Below are 19,879 nucleotides of genomic sequence, written 5' to 3'. Positions count from 1 at the left end.
TAGGTACCAAGGGACCAAAGTGCCATGGGACGTAGAATCTACGTCCAATGGCACTGTCGGGTTTACAAGCGCTGCGCTCGCTTTTAAAGCAGCGCAGCGCTTGTAAACCCCTCAGATCCCCCTAGGCAACGAGCAGAGGAAGACATACATACCGATCCGGTCCCCCAGCGCCGGCGATCGGGTCCTCCAGCCAATGACAGCAGTGGGCACGCGTTGATGACATGTCCACTGCTGTCCCTTTAAATAGCGCCGCCTACTGTCGGCTCCCTCACTCCTGCTGCGCACGTTGGACAAGATGGAGCTCCCCTGCTGCCTTCCTGCTGCATTGATCGCCCCTGATCGCCTCTGATCGCCTGCCTGCCTTGGGTAAGCTGAACTACAACTCTCTACCACTGTTTATTTTGCTTATTTCTATCTCAACTGTCTAAAAATTTTTTTTTTTTTCAATTTTTTCTTCTATCTTTGTCATTATTACACTTTTGTACACACACACACTTATTTACAACTTTACCAAGCACACACAGACACTTACACACACACTTACACTTTTTTTTTTTTTTTTTTTTCTTTCTTTCTTTTCTTTTCTTTCTTTCTTTGCTTTCTTTGGCAGTCTTTTTTTTTTACTAAAACTTTATTTCTGATCTTGCTCTATAATTATCTGATTTATTTGGTTGCATTTTAGTGTTTTTTTGGCATTTTCATAATTGATTTCTGTTTTTGAATTATTCTATTGCACTGTAACTTTTTTATTGCTATTGGGTGCTGAATTTGCAGTGACGTTGGTGGATCCAGGGCTCTGACCACCGATTTCATTGCAATTATTGTTCTTCTGTTGGTTTAGGTGGTTTTATTGGATTTTACTGATTTTATGGTGTTTTATCTTTGCATTGTTCTTTGTGTGTTTAGTGCCCCCAAAAAGGTTGCTTTTGCAGTGACATTGGTGGATCCAGGGCTCTTACCGATTTCATTGCAACTATTGTTCTTTGATTGCTTTTAGTGGTTTTATTCCATTTTAACTTCATTTGATTTCAGTTGTTCTAGAAAGGTCCAGAGGTGCTAAGATTGTTCTGGTAGTTTCTATTGCCAAGGGTTAGGCTGATGCCACACACGGCGTAGGGCTGATTTTTTCAGCAACTGGAAAAATGCTTGCCGAAAATTCAGCCCTACGCTTGCTACTTGTGCCTGCACCCGAATGAATGGGATACGCTCGGGTGCAGGCACATGTAGCCGATATACGCATGAAAACGCGAGACTTTGCATTCTCACACGTTTTCATGCGTATATCGGCTACATGTGCCTGCACCCGAGCGTATTCCATTCATTCGGGTGCAGGCAAAAAAAAAGGGGTGCATAGAGTGCAGCCCCAATATTATGCATTTTCAGGTTTGGTGGCCATGTACTTATGCGCAACCAGACATAGGTATCGTTTTATTCAGGGGAACTTGCAGATTGATGGTTAGTAAGTTTTTGGTAGTTGCCATGGAGATTTTGGGGAGAAATCTAGGTTTTTTTATCTGGTTTTTCCTTGATTTCTGACCAAAGCGCTGACTTCTGCAAGGGACTGCGGCCACAATTTTCCATGTAGAAAGAGAAGAATGGTGTCTCTGAATAGCTGAAGGTGTGCACTTTTCGTAAATATATAGATTGTGGGGGTAATCTCACAGGTAGGGGGGGTTAACACTGAAAAACTGCAGGTAGTGCACATAGAGCGCAGCCCCCAAAATTTCAACTGAAATTGCCCTTATGCATTGCCCCTGTTTTGGGGCATTTGGTGGCCACGTCTTTATGTGCACCCATACATATGGGGTATCGTTTTATTCAGGGGAACTTGCAAATTGAGGTTTAGTAAGTTTTTGGTAGTTGCCATGGAGATTTTGGGGAGAAATCTAGGTTTTTTATCTGGTTTTTCCTTGATTTCTGACCAAAGCGCTGACTTCTGCAAGGGACTGGGGCCACAATTTTTCATGTAGAAAGAGGAGAGTGGCGTCTCTGAATAGCTGAAGGTGTGCACTTTTCAGAAATATATAGTTTGCGGGGGTTATTTCACAGGTATGGGGGTGTTTAGACTAAATAACTGCAGATAGAGCACAGCCCCCCCTTATGCATTGCCCCTGTTTGGGGGCATTTGGTGGCCACGTCTTTATGTGTACCCATACATATGGGGTATCGTTTTATTCAGGGGAACTTGCAGATTGAGGTTTAGTAAGTTTTTGGTAGTTGCCATGGAGATTTTGGGGAGAAATCTAGGTTTTTATCTGGTTTTTCCTTGATTTCTGACCAAAATCTAGGGTTGTATCTGGTTTTTCCTTGATTTCTGACCAAAGCGCTGACTTCTGCAAGGGACTGCGGCCACAATTTTCCATGTAGAAAGAGAAGAGTGGTGTCTCTGAATAGCTGAAGGTGTGCACTTTTCGTAAATATATAGATTGTGGGGGTTATCTCACAGGTAGGGGTGGTTAACACTGAAAAACTGCAGGTAGTGCACATAGAGCGCAGCCCCCAAAATTTCAACTGAAATTGCCCTTATGCATTGCCCCTGTTTTGGGGCATTTGGTGGCCACGTCTTTACGTGCACCCATACATATGGGGTATCGTTTTATTCAGGGGAACTTGCAAATTGAGGTTTAGTAAGTTTTTGGTAGTTGCCATGGAGATTTTGGGGAGAAATCTAGGTTTTTTATCTGGTTTTTCCTTGATTTCTGACCAAAGCGCTGACTTCTGCAAGGGACTGGGGCCACAATTTTTCATGTAGAAAGAGGAGAGTGGCGTCTCTGAATAGCTGAAGGTGTGCACTTTTCAGAAATATATAGTTTGCGGGGGTTATTTCACAGGTATGGGGGTGTTTAGACTAAATAACTGCAGATAGAGCACAGCCCCCCCTTATGCATTGCCCCTGTTTGGGGGCATTTGGTGGCCACGTCTTTATGTGTACCCATACATATGGGGTATCGTTTTATTCAGGGGAACTTGCAGATTGAGGTTTAGTAAGTTTTTGGTAGTTGCCATGGAGATTTTGGGGAGAAATCTAGGTTTTTATCTGGTTTTTCCTTGATTTCTGACCAAAATCTAGGGTTGTATCTGGTTTTTCCTTGATTTCTGACCAAAGCGCTGACTTCTGCAAGGGACTGCGGCCACAATTTTCCATGTAGAAAGAGAAGAGTGGTGTCTCTGAATAGCTGAAAGTGTGCACTTTTCGTAAATATATAGATTGTGGGGGTTATCTCACAGGTATGGGGGTGTTTAGACTAAATAACTGCAGGTAGAGCACATAGAGCACAGCCCCCCCTTATGCATTGCCCCTGTTTGGGGGCATTTGGTGGCCACGTCTTTATGTGTACCCATACATATGGGGTATCGTTTTATTCAGGAGAACTTGCAGTTTGAGGTTTAGTAAGTTTTTGGTAGTTGCCATGGAGATTTTGGGGAGAAATCTAGGTTTGTATCTGGTTTTTCCTTGATTTCTGACCAAAGCGCTGACTTCTGCAAGGCACTGCGGCCACAATTTTCCATGTAGAAAGAGGAGAGTGGCGTCTCTGAATAGCTGAAGGTGTGCACTTTTCAGAAATATATAGTTTGCGGGGGTTATTTCACAGGTATGGGGGTGTTTAGACTAAATAACTGCAGGTAGAGCACATAGAGCACAGCCCCCCCTTATGCATTGCCCCTGTTTGGGGGCATTTGGTGGCCACGTCTTTATGTGTACCCATACATATGGGGTATCGTTTTATTCAGGGGAACTTGCAGATTGAGGTTTAGTAAGTTTTTGGTAGTTGCCATGGAGATTTTGGGGAGAAATCTAGGTTTTTATCTGGTTTTTCCTTGATTTCTGACCAAAGCGCTGACTTCTGCAAGGGACTGCGGCCACAATTGTCCATGTAGAAAGAGAAGAGTGGTGTCTCTGAATAGCTGAAGGTGTGCACTTTTCGGAAATATATAGATTGTGGGGGTTATCTCACAGGTAGGGGGGGTTATCAATGAAAAACTGCAGGTAGTGCACATAGAGCGCAGCCCCCAAAATTTCAACTGAAATTGCCCTTATGCATTGCCCCTGTTTTGGGGCATTTGGTGGCCACGTCTTTATGTGCACCCATACATATGGGGTATCGTTTTATTCAGGGGAACTTGCAGATTGAGGTTTAGTAAGTTTTTGGTAGTTGCCATGGAGATTTTGGGGAGAAATCTAGGTTTTTATCTGTTTTTTCCTTGATTTCTGACCAAAATCTAGGGTTGTATCTGGTTTTTCCTTGATTTCTGACCAAAGCGCTGACTTCTGCAAGGGACTGCGGCCACAATTTTCCATGTAGAAAGAGAAGAATGGTGTCTCTGAATAGCTGAAGGTGTGCACTTTTCGTAAATATATAGATTGTGGGGGTTATCTCACAGGTAGGGGGGGTTATCACTGAAAAACTGCAGGTAGTGCACATAGAGCGCAGCCTCCAAAATTTCAACTGAAATTGCCCTTATGCATTGCCCCTGTTTTGGGGCATTTGGTGGCCACGTCTTTATGTGCACCCATACATATGGGGTATAGTTTTATTCAGGGGAACTTGCAAATTGAGGTTTAGTACGTTTTTGGTAGTTGCCATGGAGATTTTGGGGAGAAATCTAGGTTTTTTATCTGGTTTTTCCTTGATTTCTGACCAAAGCGCTGACTTCTGCAAGGGACTGGGGCCACAATTTTTCATGTAGAAAGAGGAGAGTGGCGTCTCTGAATAGCTGAAGGTGTGCACTTTTCAGAAATATATAGTTTGCGGGGGTTATTTCACAGGTATGGGGGTGTTTAGTCTAAATAACTGCAGATAGAGCACAGCCCCCCCTTATGCATTGCCCCTGTTTGGGGGCATTTGGTGGCCACGTCTTTATGTGTACCCATACATATGGGGTATCGTTTTATTCAGGGGAACTTGCAGATTGAGGTTTAGTAAGTTTTTCGTAGTTGCCATGGAGATTTTGGGGAGAAATCTAGGTTTTTATCTGGTTTTTCCTTGATTTCTGACCAAAATCTAGGGTTGTATCTGGTTTTTCCTTGATTTCTGACCAAAGCGCTGACTTCTGCAAGGGACTGCGGCCACAATTTTCCATGTAGAAAGAGAAGAGTGGTGTCTCTGAATAGCTGAAGGTGTGCACTTTTCGTAAATATATAGATTGTGGGGGTTATCTCACAGGTAGGGGTGGTTAACACTGAAAAACTGCAGGTAGTGCACATAGAGCGCAGCCCCCAAAATTTCAACTGAAATTGCCCTTATGCATTGCCCCTGTTTTGGGGCATTTGGTGGCCACGTCTTTAGTGCACCCATACATATGGGGTATCGTTTTATTCAGGGGAACTTGCAAATTGAGGTTTAGTAAGTTTTTGGTAGTTGCCATGGAGATTTTGGGGAGAAATCTAGGTTTTTTTATCTGGTTTTTCCTTGATTTCTGACCAAAGCGCTGACTTCTGCAAGGGACTGGGGCCACAATTTTTCATGTAGAAAGAGGAGAGTGGCGTCTCTGAATAGCTGAAGGTGTGCACTTTTCAGAAATATATAGTTTGCGGGGGTTATTTCACAGGTATGGGGGTGTTTAGACTAAATAACTGCAGATAGAGCACAGCCCCCCCTTATGCATTGCCCCTGTTTGGGGGCATTTGGTGGCCACGTCTTTATGTGTACCCATACATATGGGGTATCGTTTTATTCAGGGGAACTTGCAGATTGAGGTTTAGTAAGTTTTTGGTAGTTGCCATGGAGATTTTGGGGAGAAATCTAGGTTTTTATCTGGTTTTTCCTTGATTTCTGACCAAAATCTAGGGTTGTATCTGGTTTTTCCTTGATTTCTGACCAAAGCGCTGACTTCTGCAAGGGACTGCGGCCACAATTTTCCATGTAGAAAGAGAAGAGTGGTGTCTCTGAATAGCTGAAGGTGTGCACTTTTCGTAAATATATAGATTGTGGGGGTTATCTCACAGGTAGGGGTGGTTAACACTGAAAAACTGCAGGTAGTGCACATAGAGCGCAGCCCCCAAAATTTCAACTGAAATTGCCCTTATGCATTGCCCGTTTTGGGGCATTTGGTGGCCACGTCTTTACGTGCACCCATACATATGGGGTATCGTTTTATTCAGGGGAACTTGCAAATTGAGGTTTAGTAAGTTTTTGGTAGTTGCCATGGAGATTTTGGGGAGAAATCTAGGTTTTTGATCTGGTTTTTCCTTGATTTCTGACCAAAGCGCTGACTTCTGCAAGGGACTGGGGCCACAATTTTTCATGTAGAAAGAGGAGAGTGGCGTCTCTGAATAGCTGAAGGTGTGCACTTTTCAGAAATATATAGTTTGCGGGGGTTATTTCACAGGTATGGGGGTGTTTAGACTAAATAACTGCAGATAGAGCACAGCCCCCCCTTATGCATTGCCCCTGTTTGGGGGCATTTGGTGGCCACGTCTTTACGTGTACCCATACATATGGGGTATCGTTTTATTCAGGGGAACTTGCAGATTGAGGTTTAGTAAGTTTTTGGTAGTTGCCATGGAGATTTTGGGGAGAAATCTAGGTTTTTATCTGGTTTTTCCTTGATTTCTGACCAAAATCTAGGGTTGTATCTGGTTTTTCCTTGATTTCTGACCAAAGCGCTGACTTCTGCAAGGGACTGCGGCCACAATTTTCCATGTAGAAAGAGAAGAGTGGTGTCTCTGAATAGCTGAAGGTGTGCACTTTTCGTAAATATATAGATTGTGGGGGTTATCTCACAGGTATGGGGGTGTTTAGACTAAATAACTGCAGGTAGAGCACATAGAGCACAGCCCCCCCCTTATGCATTGCCCCTGTTTGGGGGCATTTGGTGGCCACGTCTTTATGTGTACCCATACATATGGGGTATCGTTTTATTCAGGAGAACTTGCAGTTTGAGGTTTAGTAAGTTTTTGGTAGTTGCCATGGAGATTTTGGGGAGAAATCTAGGTTTGTATCTGGTTTTTCCTTGATTTCTGACCAAAGCGCTGACTTCTGCAAGGCACTGCGGCCACAATTTTCCATGTAGAAAGAGGAGAGTGGCGTCTCTGAATAGCTGAAGGTGTGCACTTTTCAGAAATATATAGTTTGCGGGGGTTATTTCACAGGTATGGGGGTGTTTAGACTAAATAACTGCAGGTAGAGCACATAGAGCACAGCCCCCCCTTATGCATTGCCCCTGTTTGGGGGCATTTGGTGGCCACGTCTTTATGTGTACCCATACATATGGGGTATCGTTTTATTCAGGGGAACTTGCAGATTGAGGTTTAGTAAGTTTTTGGTAGTTGCCATGGAGATTTTGGGGAGAAATCTAGGTTTTTATCTGGTTTTTCCTTGATTTCTGACCAAAGCGCTGACTTCTGCAAGGGACTGCGGCCACAATTGTCCATGTAGAAAGAGAAGAGTGGTGTCTCTAAATAGCTGAAGGTGTGCACTTTTCGGAAATATATAGATTGTGGGGGTTATCTCACAGGTAGGGGGGGTTATCAATGAAAAACTGCAGGTAGTGCACATAGAGCGCAGCCCCCAAAATTTCAACTGAAATTGCCCTTATGCATTGCCCCTGTTTTGGGGCATTTGGTGGCCACGTCTTTATGTGCACCCATACATATGGGGTATCGTTTTATTCAGGGGAACTTGCAGATTGAGGTTTAGTAAGTTTTTGGTAGTTGCCATGGAGATTTTGGGGAGAAATCTAGGTTTTTATCTGGTTTTTCCTTGATTTCTGACCAAAATCTAGGGTTGTATCTGGTTTTTCCTTGATTTCTGACCAAAGCGCTGACTTCTGCAAGGGACTGCGGCCACAATTTTCCATGTAGAAAGAGAAGAATGGTGTCTCTGAATAGCTGAAGGTGTGCACTTTTCGTAAATATATAGATTGTGGGGGTTATCTCACAGGTAGAGGGGGTTATCACTGAAAAACTGCAGGTAGTGCACATAGAGCGCAGCCTCCAAAATTTCAACTGAAATTGCCCTTATGCATTGCCCCTGTTTTGGGGCATTTGGTGGCCACGTCTTTATGTGCACCCATACATATGGGGTATCGTTTTATTCAGGGGAACTTGCAGATTGAGGTTTAGTAAGTTTTTGGTAGTTGCCATGGAGATTTTGGGGAGAAATCTAGGTTTTTATCTGGTTTTTCCTTGATTTCTGACCAAAATCTAGGGTTGTATCTGGTTTTTCCTTGATTTCTGACCAAAGCGCTGACTTCTGCAAGGGACTGCGGCCACAATTTTCCATGTAGAAAGAGAAGAATGGTGTCTCTGAATAGCTGAAGGTGTGCACTTTTCGTAAATATATAGATTGTGGGGGTTATCTCACAGGTAGAGGGGGTTATCACTGAAAAACTGCAGGTAGTGCACATAGAGCGCAGCCTCCAAAATTTCAACTGAAATTGCCCTTATGCATTGCCCCTGTTTTGGGGCATTTGGTGGCCACGTCTTTATGTGCACCCATACATATGGGGTATCGTTTTATTCAGGGGAACTTGCAGATTGATGGTTAGTAAGTTTTTGGTAGTTGCCATGGAGATTTTGGGGAGAAATCTAGGTTTGTATCTAGTTTTTCCTTGATTTCTGACCAAAGCGCTAACTTCTGCAAGGGACTGCGGCCACAATTTTCCATGTAGAAAGAGAAGAGTGGTGTCTCTGAATAGCTGAAGGTGTGCACTTTTCGTAAATATATAGATTGTGGGGGTTATCTCACAGGTAGGGGGGGTTAACACTGAAAAACTGCAGGTAGTGCACATAGAGCGCAGCCCCCAAAATTTCAACTGAAATTGCCCTTATGCATTGCCCCTGTTTTGGGGCATTTGGTGGCCACGTCTTTATGTGCACCCATACATATGGGGTATCGTTTTATTCAGGGGAACTTGCAGATTGATGTTTAGTAAGTTTTTGGTAGTTGCCATGGAGATTTTGGGGAGAAATCTAGGTTTTTATCTGGTTTTTCCTTGATTTCTAACCAAAGCGCTGACTTCTGCAAGGGACTGCGGCCACAATTGTCCATGTAGAAAGAGAAGAGTGGTGTCTCTGAATAGCTGAAGGTGTGCACTTTTCGGAAATATATAGATTGTGGGGGTTATCTCACAGGTAGGGGGGGTTATCAATGAAAAACTGCAGGTAGTGCACATAGAGCGCAGCCCCCAAAATTTCAACTGAAATTGCCCTTATGCATTGCCCCTGTTTTGGGGCATTTGGTGGCCACGTCTTTATGTGCACCCATACATATGGGGTATCGTTTTATTCAGGGGAACTTGCAGATTGAGGTTTAGTAAGTTTTTGGTAGTTGCCATGGAGATTTTGGGGAGAAATCTAGGTTTTTATCTGGTTTTTCCTTGATTTCTGACCAAAATCTAGGGTTGTATCTGGTTTTTCCTTGATTTCTGACCAAAGCGCTGACTTCTGCAAGGGACTGCGGCCACAATTTTCCATGTAGAAAGAGAAGAATGGTGTCTCTGAATAGCTGAAGGTGTGCACTTTTCGTAAATATATAGATTGTGGGGGTTATCTCACAGGTAGAGGGGGTTATCACTGAAAAACTGCAGGTAGTGCACATAGAGCGCAGCCTCCAAAATTTCAACTGAAATTGCCCTTATGCATTGCCCCTGTTTTGGGGCATTTGGTGGCCACGTCTTTATGTGCACCCATACATATGGGGTATCGTTTTATTCAGGGGAACTTGCAGATTGAGGTTTAGTAAGTTTTTGGTAGTTGCCATGGAGATTTTGGGGAGAAATCTAGGTTTTTATCTGGTTTTTCCTTGATTTCTGACCAAAATCTAGGGTTGTATCTGGTTTTTCCTTGATTTCTGACCAAAGCGCTGACTTCTGCAAGGGACTGCGGCCACAATTTTCCATGTAGAAAGAGAAGAATGGTGTCTCTGAATAGCTGAAGGTGTGCACTTTTCGTAAATATATAGATTGTGGGGGTTATCTCACAGGTAGAGGGGGTTATCACTGAAAAACTGCAGGTAGTGCACATAGAGCGCAGCCTCCAAAATTTCAACTGAAATTGCCCTTATGCATTGCCCCTGTTTTGGGGCATTTGGTGGCCACGTCTTTATGTGCACCCATACATATGGGGTATCGTTTTATTCAGGGGAACTTGCAGATTGATGGTTAGTAAGTTTTTGGTAGTTGCCATGGAGATTTTGGGGAGAAATCTAGGTTTTTATCTGGTTTTTCCTTGATTTCTGACCAAAATCTAGGGTTGTATCTGGTTTTTCCTTGATTTCTGACCAAAGCGCTGACTTCTGCAAGGGACTGCGGCCACAATTTTCCATGTAGAAAGAGAAGAATGGTGTCTCTGAATAGCTGAAGGTGTGCACTTTTCGTAAATATATAGATTGTGGGGGTTATCTCACAGGTAGAGGGGGTTATCACTGAAAAACTGCAGGTAGTGCACATAGAGCGCAGCCCCCAAAATTTCAACTGAAATTGCCCTTATGCATTGCCCCTGTTTTGGGGCATTTGGTGGCCACGTGTTTATGTGCACCCATACATATGGGGTATCGTTTTATTCAGGGGAACTTGCAGATTGATGGTTAGTAAGTTTTTGGTAGTTGCCATGGAGATTTTGGGGAGAAATCTAGGTTTGTATCTAGTTTTTCCTTGATTTCTGACCAAAGCGCTAACTTCTGCAAGGGACTGCGGCCACAATTTTCCATGTAGAAAGAGAAGAGTGGCGTCTCTGAATAGCTGAAGGTGTGCACTTTTCGTAAATATATAGATTGTGGGGTTATCTCACAGGTAGGGGGGGTTAACACTGAAAAACTGCAGGTAGTGCACATAGAGCGCAGCCCCCAAAATTTCAACTGAAATTGCCCTTATGCATTGCCCCTGTTTTGGGGCATTTGGTGGCCACGTCTTTATGTGCACCCATACATATGGGGTATCGTTTTATTCAGGGGAACTTGCAGATTGATGTTTAGTAAGTTTTTGGTAGTTGCCATGGAGATTTTGGGGAGAAATCTAGGTTTTTATCTGGTTTTTCCTTGATTTCTAACCAAAGCGCTGACTTCTGCAAGGGACTGCGGCCACAATTGTCCATGTAGAAAGAGAAGAGTGGTGTCTCTGAATAGCTGAAGGTGTGCACTTTTCGGAAATATATAGATTGTGGGGGTTATCTCACAGGTAGGGGGGGTTATCAATGAAAAACTGCAGGTAGTGCACATAGAGCGCAGCCCCCAAAATTTCAACTGAAATTGCCCTTATGCATTGCCCCTGTTTTGGGGCATTTGGTGGCCACGTCTTTATGTGCACCCATACATATGGGGTATCGTTTTATTCAGGGGAACTTGCAGATTGAGGTTTAGTAAGTTTTTGGTAGTTGCCATGGAGATTTTGGGGAGAAATCCTAGGTTTTTATCTGGTTTTTCCTTGATTTCTGACCAAAATCTAGGGTTGTATCTGGTTTTTCCTTGATTTCTGACCAAAGCGCTGACTTCTGCAAGGGACTGCGGCCACAATTTTCCATGTAGAAAGAGAAGAATGGTGTCTCTGAATAGCTGAAGGTGTGCACTTTTCGTAAATATATAGATTGTGGGGGTTATCTCACAGGTAGGAGGGGTTATCACTGAAAAACTGCAGGTAGTGCACATAGAGCGCAGCCTCCAAAATTTCAACTGAAATTGCCCTCATGCATTGCCCCTGTTTTGGGGCATTTGGTGGCCACGTCTTTATGTGCACCCATACATATGGGGTATCGTTTTATTCAGGGGAACTTGCAGATTGATGGTTAGTAAGTTTTTGGTAGTTGCCATGGAGATTTTGGGGAGAAATCTAGGTTTTTTATCTGGTTTTTCCTTGATTTCTGACCAAAGCGCTTACTTCTGCAAGGGACTGCGGCCACAATTTTCCATGTAGAAAGAGAAGAGTGGTGTCTCTGAATAGCTGAAGGTGTGCACTTTTCAGAAATATATAGTTTGTGGGGGTTATTTCACAGGTAGGGGGGGTTAACACTGAAAAACTGCAGGAAGTGCACATAGAGCGCAGCCCCCACATTTTTAGCTGTAATTGCCCTTGTGCATTGCCCCTGCTTTGGAGTGTTTGGTGCCCATGTCTTTATGTGCACCCATACATATGGGGCATCATTTTATTCAGGAGGAGTTTGTCTTTCAAATATGCCTTTGTTAGAAAATTTTTATGAGATTTTTTTTTGTCAAATCCACATTTGATCATGCGTCCAAGTTTACGTTTTAGAAAAAAAAAAAAATGTCATAAAAAGTTCCAAATTTCACAATGCACTGACAAAAGGTATTTGGCTTTTGAGTGAAAACTACATTGCACCTAGAAACCTGAAGGTCTGTAGTTTCTAAAGATACCAAACATGAGGGGATATTTTAGATTTACATATAAGTTATGCTGCATCAACTGTTACAAGCGCTTTTCTGCTTTGTTCTGGTGTGATATTGTACTAAGTATTGCTTTAGTTTGGGGGTTACTTCTGGACAGGAACTGTGGGGTACCACCACATATTTGGTATCGTTGGAATTGGGAGTATCAGGGCTTTTACAAACAATAAAAAAAAGTGAGTAAAATTAACTTTTCTATGGAAAAAAACCTCAAAATATACAGAAATTTTTCATAATTTTATTTTTTTTTTACATATTTCACCCAAAATACACATCATATCTCCAGAAAAGTTATAAAATTTGGTATGTATGTCGAAGCCCAATTAGTGACGAAAAAAACGATATATAATTTCCCTAGTTTCGTGGAGGTTTTCCTACCAAAAAACATTGTTAAAGTGAATGAGTACAAAATGCTTAAAAAACGTCTGGCACTGGGGGGAACCGAAATGACGAATTCGGCTGGCACTTAAAGGGTTAAATTTAGTAGGAGTCGGTTCATTTTTTGCCGACTCCGACTCCAGGTACCCAAAATTGCCTCCGACTCCGACTCCACAGCCCTGGTTAATGGTACATTCTATACTTGGAGTAAGGTTCTCAGTGGGGTCCCTCAGGGTTCTGTACTGGGGCCTATTTTGTTTACTTGTTCATTAATGACTTAGGGGAGCGTTTTATAAGTAATGTATCAGTGTTTGCAGATAACACAAAACTTTGCAGCCTAGTCAATTCTATCCAGGATGTGGCATTCTTGCAGCAGGATCTTGACAAACTGGTAATCTGGGCGGTTAAGTGGCAGATGAGATTTAATGTGGATTAATGTAAAGTCATGCACCTGGGATGTAAAAATATGCAAGTCACTTATATCCTTAGTCGGACTGCACTAGGCAAGTCCATAATGGAGAAGGACCTTGGAGTCCTTGTAGATAATAAACTTGCCGTTGCAAGCAATGCCAGGCAGCAGCTACAAGGGCAAACAAGGTTTTGAGCTGTATTAAAAGGGGCATAGATTCACAGGAGGAGGGGGTTATTCTTCCATTTTACAGAGTGCTGTTAAGCCCCCATCTAGAATATGCCATGCAGTTTTGGTCTCCAGTGCTCAAAAAGGAAATTAATGATTTAGAGAGGGTCCAGAGAAGGGCAACTAAGCTGGTAAAGGGTATGGAAAGTCTCAGTTATGAAAAAGGACTGGCCAAGTTAGGGTTGTTTACACTGGAGAAGAGGTGCTAAAGAGGTGACATGATAACTATGTATAAATATATAAGGGGATCATATAATAACCTCTCTAATGCTTTATTTACCAGTAGGTAACTGACACGAGGGCACCCACTCCCTGAAACAGTCGTACTGGCTGATCCATCTAGATAGCTTCAAGATGGGGTTAGATGGCTTTTTAGCAAGTGAGGGAACACAGGGTTATGGGAGATAGCTCTTAGTACAAGTTGATCCAGGGACTGGTTCAACTGCCATCTTGGAGTCAGGAAGGAATTTTTTCCCTCTCTGCAGCAAATTAGAGAGGCTTCAGATGGGGGTTTTTGCCTTCCTCTGATTCAACTAACAGTTAGGCAGGTTATATATAGGCAATAAGATTGAACTTTTTGGATGTATGTCTTTTTTCAACCTAACTTACTATGTTACTATGTATTTGATCTCAAGGGACTGTCCTTAGTATATTTTCATTAAAACAGTTTACTTCCATGAACAGCCGCCATACCTGTTATTATGTATTTAAAATACTCAGTTGTCAATCATATATTGGTTTCCCCGCCCCTATGCCTTAGGCATAACAATTACATTTACTTTCCATTTTGCATGTCACATATCAGTGCAATTCTCATACTCATCCTCTTTACCAGATATCTATAAACTGTGTAGCCTGTGCAAAGGCATCATGTCCCCCATTATGGCACATACACAAGATTCTGGGATGATGCAAAGTTTGCCTTAATCACACTGTCCACAAAAAGGCATGGGTATATCTAGTTTTAAAAGTCAATTCTAGTTAAAGAACAGCACTGATACATTATGTTGGAACAAATAAACAGACAAAAGAGGTGGGTTTATCTAGTTTGAGACAACAAAAATTAAAACCAGATCTCTCACTAAAGTAGATCTTATTCACAAAATAGGACATGCAGCAGCCTTTAGGAAAAATTCACACAATTGCTTTTGTTTCGAATGAGGGGTTGCCACCTTCTTTGGAAATTAATATTGCAATTACTCTCTGTTGAATTTCTTCAGGCCAGACATGTGAAATACCAGCAAAATGACCAAACCAATCTTTACAGCGGCACAGTCGCCACTGGCAACAAAGGGAATCAGTGGTAGAAAGGCATACACATCACTTCAGTTTTAAGTCGCACAAAGTTGCCTGCAGGTGGAAACTTTACGTGACTACAAGGCGATACTTAGGCCTTTCAAACCGGTGATTCCCTTTGTTGCAGATGGAAAAGCATTTAGGAGAGATTAGTCGCCCACGGTAGCAGAGATCTATCGCAGGCAACTAATCTCTGCATTGGACATCAGCCTTAACCATATACCACCTGAGCAATAACGTGTGCAAATAAGACACAGTCCACAGGCCACATAGGACTGTAACCAGACCACCTGGCTGAGATGTACAAAATCTAAACTGATACAGAAAAAGGCAAGCAAACAAAAAGCCACTGAAATTTAATTCAAATACCAACTGAGCTTCAATGTGGGAAAAGTAAATATTTATTTACCCCATAACAAAGCAATTGCTTTTTACTGGTAAACCCATCCAACCCATCCAATAAATAATCACTTTTACCCAGAGAATAGTGACTTTCCTTCTAGCTTTACACACTTTTTCATTTGCTGCTTTCACTACCCCCCTCCCAGTTGCTGTTCTAATGAGACAAATTCAAAGTATATTAAGGTAGGAAGCACACTTCTCTTTATTAGTTAGGATCAGTTGAGCAGGCCTAGATCTGGCATAGGCAATCTTTGTACTTTATCTCTTGTTGGACTTCATCTCTTGGCCCCACTACAACCTAAGAAGACAAAAAAACACTCTATCCAGTTGGATTAGAAGTCACAGTGGAGCTATGTCACTCTACTAGGCCAAAGAATTTTGGAATTTTGTGATTTTTAACATCTTTATGTTTTGGAGTATGGGTGACATTATCCTAATCCAGGGATTGGGTCTAGGATGCAAAAGGGGCTGGGTTGTGATGTACAAGTGATGACATGGGACTAATTAGGCCAAGAAAGCAGGAATACTTTGGGGCAAGAGAAGACAGAGCTGACCAGGAAGCAGGGATTGGGGGTGAGGCAGGGGAGGAACAAGTGGTGTTTACAAATTTGCCAGCAAATACATTGCCAGCAAATTTGTAAAACCATCCTTGGCTGGTATTGTACTGGTTAGGCTGGTGAAATGCAGCAACTCTATATACACAGGGATTTAAATAGCACAAAAATACCATACATGGCTCCCTGCAGGACTACAGACTGAAACGCTTTCCTATACAAAATATATTTGTTGCCAAAAACAAATATTATATGTAGGTTCTTGATGAACGGACAAACTTTAAATACAACCACCTCCCTGCACGTCTGATGATAAGGCATGCCGCAGCAGCCAGAAACTTACCAAAACCATTCGCTGCCATAGCTCGGCACTGAGAACACTCCCCAGTGGATAAAGATGCCAAACTTGACGTCATCAAACCAATTAGGAAGGGGCCTGGAATCCAGTGACTCCCAGGTGGGCTCATAGGCGGTCCGTGAGACCCCAGGCTGCGTCGCTTGCAGGAGAAGCAGAAAGACCAACAGGGGGAGCGCCTCGTCCCGCAGTGATATTGAGACCATGGCGGTACTTTTCCACGGGCGCCTAGTGTTTCCTGTCTCTGTCAATGCACAGAAGGTGCTTACAGCTCTCACATGACTTTTCGTGCTGTTTTGACTACCGGGGGAGGAACAAAGCGAGTTTACACCAGTATTCTTCCTGTTTTGAAGACTTTCCCTTTCCTATTTTTTGCGCTGTTTCAGTTGAGGATTTTTTAATGGTGCTGATTTGCGCGGCGACATTTCGGTGCAATAATGATCCATGTACATATTCTTGCTAGCATCCAATTCTTGTGCGCTACTAGAGTACGGGCCACCTTTTGTTGCGTTATACCTCCTCTGGTCCTGATAATACTTTACCTTCTGTGAGTGCATAGTGTTGTTCACTAGCATTTAACTGTTTAAACACATGGGGATCTCTTGTTTTGCAGCGCCTATAATCCCCAAATCAGTTTTGTCAGCGCTAGTCCGTAGTGGGAGGCAGGTTAGCATAGAGCAGAAGCAACCCGCAGTATGTGCGCAGTATTAAAGGAGCAGTATACCCCCTTGTTCAGCATAGGTCTAATGAAAAGGGCTTGTGCTGAACATACTTATTGCATGATGTTTTAACTATAAGAAATATATGTTGAATGTCCTCTCTTAATTAAAAAGTGATTATTTGTTATATTTTGCTATGTATAATTCTTCCATTCCCCTCACTGCCATGTAAATTTCTAGGTAGCATTACCCTACCCACAGGAGTAGAACCGGGTTTGCCAAATAAAAATGAAAAAGGCCTTTGAAGTTCCGCCTGCTTTTTTATTTTATGTTTGCATTTGGTTACAGGCACATTTTTGTACTGTTTTGTGGAGACACCATGTTAGAAGATGTTAGGCACCATCTACAATGCACTTTGCAATGGGCATTGTGAAAAAAGCCACAGGCCACTGCTCTGTTTTTGTGTGCAGAGTCATATTTCATAATACACTGTCTGCCACTAGTCTCAAGGTATTTATTTTTGACTGTAGGTTTATTTTCTAGCTAAATTAACTGTAAAGTTAAGTAGTTGTTTTTTATATTGAAAGAAAAATCCTATTTGCCACAATAAATCATTTGGTAGTTTCTGTAGAGGCATATAGTAACCTACTTAGCTGCCAGCAAATTAAAAATATATACTCTTGTTGTCATTATGTCATTACCACATAGGCTCAGTCCTTTTCCTTATAGATGTACAATGGGGATAAAAACATCCATTGGACAAATGTGTGTTTGCACCACCATATTTTGCCTCATTTTGAAAGAAATGAAGCATTTACCTTTTATGATCATAAGAAACAAGAATATTTCAAGGGGAATAGATAAAAGTGACCATTTTGTGTGGTTGCAAGTGTCCATTTATGCATTTATGCAGTCACTTCCTAAAGGAAGTGTCAGTCATAAGTAGACCACAAAACAGTACTTATGTTACCTTCAGAAAAACTTTGTTTACAAAGAATCATTTTTTTATTGTTTGTTTAAGGAGAAATAATGAGCTTTTTACAATGACTAGGAATGCACCAGATAATTTACGATTTTTTTGAATCCCAGAAATTTCTGACTATTATATCATGCATCTTAAAATAACTGGTTATACAGATTTTTTTTAATCTGCTCAAAGTTATATGCAAATTGTGGTTCAGATTTGTATCACTATTTTTACACTTTTTTTGTTAAGGCTTTGTTATTAACCTCACATAGAAGGTAGAAACAATAGGGATTCTACCTTCACCTGAAGATTCAGCCCTAAACACAGGTTTTGCTTGGGCACCTTCCACGGCATCCACCCTACACGCCCTGAATATCATAGGAAACCTCGGTTTGTGTATGGCCAGCTTATAAAGTGGTTACATATACAGGTATGGCATCTGTTATCCAGATAGCTCAGGACATGGGGTATTCCAGATAAAGGATCTTTCCGTAATATGGATCACTATACCCTCAGTCTACTAGAAAATTATTTAACCATTAAATAAACCCAAAAGGATTGCTTTGCCTCCAATAAGGACTAAGTATATCTTAGTTAGGATCAAGTACTAATTTATCATTACAGAAAATTAAAAGAATCTGTTTTAAATTATAATTATTTGATTACAATGGAAGCTTTCTGGATAACGGATCCCATACCTGTTTTAGAAAAAATATTCAATGTTATGAAAATTAGTGTTGTTTTGGAAAATTGCATTTTTATTTTTTTGTGTCCTGGCGAGGTTATTCTGCCAATGAAACAAGAGTCCTGCTTTGGTAGGTTTTCATTCTAGAAATACACTTAGGTAGAATAATTAACAGGAAACCTATCATAATTTATTACAAGAAAAGGAAACTGATTTTCACAACTACATTCATCATTTTGACTAGTATTCTTCTTTGAAATTGCATCAGTTCTTGTGGCTGCCATGTGTAATGTCAATTCCCCTCAGTACTTTTCAAGGTATAAACTTTTTGATTATGATAATATGGGGAAAATGTCCCTATAACCTAAAGCTTCATCCTTTCAGCAGTCAGTCTTGAAGTATCTGGATAGGACACACAACTCGATTTACATCAGTAAAATTGACTTAGACATTACCCTTAGGAAGCACTCTTGAGACTAAAGTTTGAAACATTTCATTGTGACATGATCCTGCAGAGCGTCTAGTTACATAGTACAAAAAAGCGTTGGCTGTGAAAATTCACTTACTACCGACATATTTTGAAAGCATAACCCAAAATTGTAATTTTTCTAGACAACAATCTTGGTGAAGAAGTACACATGGAAAAAGCTTAAAAAAATCTGTTGGTTGTGTTAAACTTAAACTCACAAGTATTCTGTAAGTACAATCTAGAGAAAGTGAGGGTTAATAATGGCAATTGTCCTAAGCCTACTTACTCTATTGGACGCTTCTGTAATATCTTTTTCGGGAGAAAGTAAGTGAAAATTTTCAACTCGACTAAGAAAAAAAGGCACCGCCGATTCTTTAAAAAATTTGCAGCTTCCTCTTTATTTACGCAAGGGCTCAACTTCATGGGCATTTCAGCCTGCGTTTGCCTGCAGTGTAATGCACCTGCATCCCACCGCAGGGAAGCACAGGACAAAACGCAATTCAGTCTTTCAAATGTGCTCGTAATCACACAGGCCGATGTAAGCGCTGTACACAGGAATTAATAGCAATGACACATGAGGGTTGATTCACTAAAGTGCGATAAGCGCTATCGCATGCTTTTTTGCGTTAAAATTGACGTGGAAAAAAATGTGCGATTCGCTAAAGTATTGTCGCATGCATTAAGTCGCATATCGTGTGCATTAATTAGCGTGCAACTGCATGCGTTAATTAGCGCCCAGAAATAATATTAACGCATGATTCACAAACACTTAGACGCGCTAAATATCGCATTACACTATGCAAAAATTGACACCTACTTGGAGCAGGCAGTAATTATAGAAAAGTACAGTTCATGAGCTTTTGCCAACAAAATATGGACTTTGCAGTGTGATTTATTCAAGTATGTGTTGGCCCTAGAGTAATGTAGCATCCAGTTTGCAGGGAAATGGTCATTTTCAAAAAAAGTAGTTTTACAAACGTAATGCTGTGTATGGCTAATATGGCATGCGCGTGAAAAGTAGCGCACGTGCGATAAATAGCGAGTGTGACAAGTAGCGTGCTGCAAGTATTGCGTGCGTTGCATAAAATACTGCACGAAAATAGTCTTCGCGACTTAAATAACGCAAACAGCATCACGTC

At 41.7% G+C, this 19,879-nt stretch overlaps 1 protein-coding gene across 1 annotated transcript in view; it reads right to left on the bottom strand.

Moving 5' to 3' along the window:
- Nucleotides 1–16,238, bottom strand: part of fuca2 (alpha-L-fucosidase 2) — a 41,761-nt gene extending 25,523 nt beyond the window's left edge. Inside the window, exon 1 of the mRNA NM_001011291.1 lies at nt 15,949–16,238. Coding sequence (NP_001011291.1) covers nt 15,949–16,166 — 218 coding nt within the window. The 5' untranslated portion in view covers nt 16,167–16,238. The remainder of the gene's footprint in view (nt 1–15,948) is intronic.
- Between the last annotated feature and the right edge of the window lie 3,641 nt (nt 16,239–19,879).

The sequence above is a fragment of the Xenopus tropicalis genome, chromosome 5 (genome assembly GCF_000004195.4).
Source record: "Xenopus tropicalis strain Nigerian chromosome 5, UCB_Xtro_10.0, whole genome shotgun sequence".
Classification (NCBI taxonomy): Eukaryota; Metazoa; Chordata; class Amphibia; order Anura; family Pipidae; genus Xenopus; species Xenopus tropicalis.
Note: the sequence above shows the minus strand (reverse complement) of the source record. Positions and strands in the feature narration are given on the sequence as shown.